Source organism: Gavialis gangeticus, unplaced genomic scaffold (genome assembly GCF_001723915.1).
Source record: "Gavialis gangeticus isolate Ggan-Ray unplaced genomic scaffold, GavGan_comp1, whole genome shotgun sequence".
Taxonomy (NCBI): domain Eukaryota; kingdom Metazoa; phylum Chordata; order Crocodylia; family Gavialidae; genus Gavialis; species Gavialis gangeticus.
The window spans coordinates 92,882,688-92,886,461 of NW_017729031.1; the positions used below are offsets into that span (position 1 = coordinate 92,882,688).

The 3,774-nt window shown below is 43.3% G+C and overlaps 1 protein-coding gene across 1 annotated transcript in view; it reads left to right on the forward strand.

Annotated features, from left to right (window-relative positions):
• The window catches only part of LOC109301966 (aryl hydrocarbon receptor-like), a 146,800-nt gene that overhangs the window by 129,758 nt on the left and 13,268 nt on the right, over positions 1 to 3,774 (forward strand). Inside the window, exons 9-10 of the mRNA XM_019523381.1 lie at positions 94 to 235; positions 3,199 to 3,769. Of these exons, the coding sequence (XP_019378926.1) occupies positions 94 to 235; positions 3,199 to 3,769 (713 nt within the window). The remainder of the gene's footprint in view (positions 1 to 93; positions 236 to 3,198; positions 3,770 to 3,774) is intronic.

Genomic DNA, 3,774 nt, shown 5'->3' on the forward strand with positions numbered 1-3,774 from the left:
GGGGGGGGGGGGGGGGTGCGGGCAGGCAGACTGAGGGACATTTGTTGAGTATAACAGTTTTGCTGAGCTTACACTTCCTTCTGTTTGTTGTAGTGATGAAAACCGGAGAAAGTGGAATAACTGTCTTTAGGCTACTGACTAAGAAAGCAGGCTGGGTCTGGGTCCAGGCAAATGCAAGGCTGGTGTATAAAGGGGGTCGTCCAGACTGCATCATTGCCAGACAGCGGGCCCTGTCGTAAGTATTCCTTTGAATAATGTGAGTAAAACCTTGGCCCCATTGAAGTCAGTAGCAAAACTTCAGTGGAGACAAGATAACATCCTGTAGCTCCCAATCCTATTTGTAGGCTAAAATCACCTGCCAATGCAGTGGAGTTAAAATAGCACATGGAATTAAAAATATCAGATGGTCTCTAATTACTATGTTTCCAGGTTCCCCCAAGGAAAGGATTTAGATTTGGGTACCCTCTCTAAATCAGAGGCTGCAAGGAACTGTGGGCATACAACTTGAATGGCACTCAAAAACCAGCAAACACAAGTAGTGTTGTCACACAGAAAGGGATCACTATTGAATATGGAGATGTTTTTTGCTAGGCTGCAGAATAGCATGTTCCTTCTTTCAGTAATGTTTTTCACATATGATCACTCTCATCCTCTGTGTACTGGTGGGATCATGTCAGTAGGAATCAGATCCTGCCTACCACCAGCCTATATGGAGAATTGTCTCTTAATGTTTATTTCTTTGAATGTGGCATCAGTGCCCTGATTCTGATGTAGTAAGTGAGCTCTGTTTCTGCTGGAGGATGGGAGGCAGGTGAGAATTTTTTGCTTCCCTTCCTCTTCCTCAAGTTTGCAAGGCCAGACCTGCATAGGATGATGGGATGACAGGAGTGTAGGGGATGCAACAAAAGAAATGAAACACCATCTGCTTATCAGGCCTATGTCAGGCCCACATCTCCTGGGGACAGTATCTGCAATGCTTGGATTGACTGGGGAGCTAGGACTATAAGAGCCAGGAGGAAAACCTAGAATATTTCAGAAACAATACGTTGCCAGTAAAACGTCTCCGGCTATGAAGTTCTTTCCTTTGGTAGACTGGAGCAGTCTCATTTCTGTCTAAGCACAGACCACCTTGATAATGTACCTCTTTATATTATAGACCTCCTCCAAACAGGGGACAGTAATTCATCCCACTCTCCTTAAACTAGCAGAGGATCCTTAAAAAAATAATCAAACCAACTCTGTACCCATTGAAATCAAGAGAGACTCCCACAAACTTCAGTAGGTACTGGATCAGGAATGGCTTTTGCGTGAGTGTGATGAGAGCAAGTGAGAAAATAGGTGCCTGACTGGTGTCACCTCTGAGGGTTAAATTGTGGTTACCTCTGTATGCAATGCAGATGGATGCAGGAGAGCATGTAGATCCTGGAGAAAAAAGGTAACTTTGTCCCCTATGAATATTCATTTTAGTGAAACTGTAATATTACATTCTGAATATTCAGGTTTAATGTTTTCCTAGTACCCTTACATTACAAAGCATTTCAGGTGAAAGGTCATTATTAGCTGCTGATAGGATGATGATAGTGGAGGTGACTCAGTCCAATGAAATGCGGTGTTTGTACTATTTTCACAGGGTAATCTCACTGAATAAGTAGTCCCCTATCACAGCTGGCAGCACAGATGTGGAAAGTCCATAATATGTACATTGGACTCATTCATTTTAGTGTGTGATTAACCTGTTTCCCCCAGTAGACTCTTTTGCAAGACATCAGTATAATTCCACAGAATTATTATATTATAATTCCACACAATTTCCAATGTAAAGAGGACCACAAGTCCTTGTAGACTGTTGCTTTTGAAGACTGGGTGGAGTAGGCATTGCCTCCTAGCACAGTATGCTAATCTGCTACTATCTTGTAGATTAGGGTTCTCTTGCATTTCTTGCCAGCCTGCAGCTGAACAGAATTTAAGGGAAAGAGTGATACCAGAAGGATGAACAATCAAGTGCCAAAGTAGACAAAGATGGAGAAACACGTGGAAGAGAAAGAAAATGCAATGCAGAATTAGAGACAGAAAGAGGGAAGTAATAGTTAAGTGCCTAAATACCTTTAAAAATCTGAGCCTGAGTAAATTGGGAGCACAGGTCCTACTGAAAATCCTTGGCATATGTCCTCCTAACTCCCAGTGGTTGTTTTGAAACTTTCTCCCTATGTTGGGCATAATCACAATAAATCTTATTCATAAATGCTAGGGATCTCAACAGCTCATTGAGTCTGACCCCCTGCTTAGGCAGGAAAGAGTGATGGGGTCAGATGACCCCAGCCAGATGCCTATCTAGCCATCAAAAGGCCAGGGCTGTTGTCAGGAGTGGGATTTGAACCCACACTTCCAGGGGAGACTGCAACCTGAATGTAGTGTTTTAGACCATTCAGCCATCCTGACATCCCATAGAAATGGAAAGTCAGATGTATTGATGGATCAGCCAGTATGTTTAAATACGCATGGACAAAAGAGCAAGGTTTCCTGACTGCCAGAGGAACAGTGTAATAAGAAGTGAAGGATGCCATTTTCAAAAGTACCCAAACTTTGCCTAATTGTGCCCCTACTTTTAAGTCAATAGTGATGTTCCCATTGGCCTCAAAAGCAGCGGTGATTGTTCAACAGTGAGTACCTTTGACAATTCCACTGTATGAAAATACACTTTGGCTAAGGACAAAGTAGTCTGCATCAGGCAGCTGGTTAGACTAGCGGATCCTAGCTGACTAGCTATGAACAGGCCGACTGATTTAGGTACAGTTGGTTGTGCCTTAGGGCAAGGGCATGGACGAACTGTCCCTTCCAGCCTTATTTTCTATGATTCTAACTGGTCCCTTCTGGCCTGTACTTATATAAATCTAAAAGTCTGTGAATAAATTGCTTTTCAGACAGATTACTCGAGCTATGTTGAAACAAGCCCCAGCTCCTCAGTTCCATTTGTCAGAGTGGGTACAGTTCTTATTTCTGAGCAAATGAGCCAGTTATACAACCTGTGCAATAAAGAGGAGAGTTTTATATAAATCTCACCCCCTCCCAACACCAAAACAGAATGTTGGCTCTTGTCTCACTCTCTGATTGCTGTGTTTCTTTGTCCAGTCCCACAGACCCTGTTGCACTTTTTCCACTTTTCTCAGGCTTTTTAACATTGCATTCCTCTACCTGCAGAAATGAAGAAGGAGAGGAGCATTTGCACAAGCGGAGTCTGCAGCTGCCTTTTAGCTTTGCCACAGGGGAAGCAGTCCTGTATGAGAATAACCTTCCAGGATTCCTGGACTCTTTCCAAGCAAAGACGGGGTCAAAGACAAAGAAAGATGCCCTCATGGAACAGGACTCAATAGATCCCAACTCTCTTCTAGGAGCCATGATGAAACAAGATGAATCCGTGTATGTCTCCCATGCCAATAATGTGCCACAACTCTCCTTGGCAGATATCCTTGATGTGGTAGAAGAGCCATGCCAGAATGAAAGAAATGTGGGAGACATCAAAGAAGAAAATAACCCATTCCTGGTCATCATTGAAACTCTCTTTGAGAAGAACAACAGTGATAGTAACATTTGCCAAACTCTGCAGAACCTGGATGTAGATGACCTGCAATTACAGCACTGGGAAGAAACCTTGCTCAGCATGGATGTTGATGAGCCAGTGGCCCAGGACTTCCATAAGTATCTGGGTGATGAGGTGGCATCCTATGTGGAGGAGATGCTGTATAAGAAGGATAATGGAAAGAATATGGACTTCCC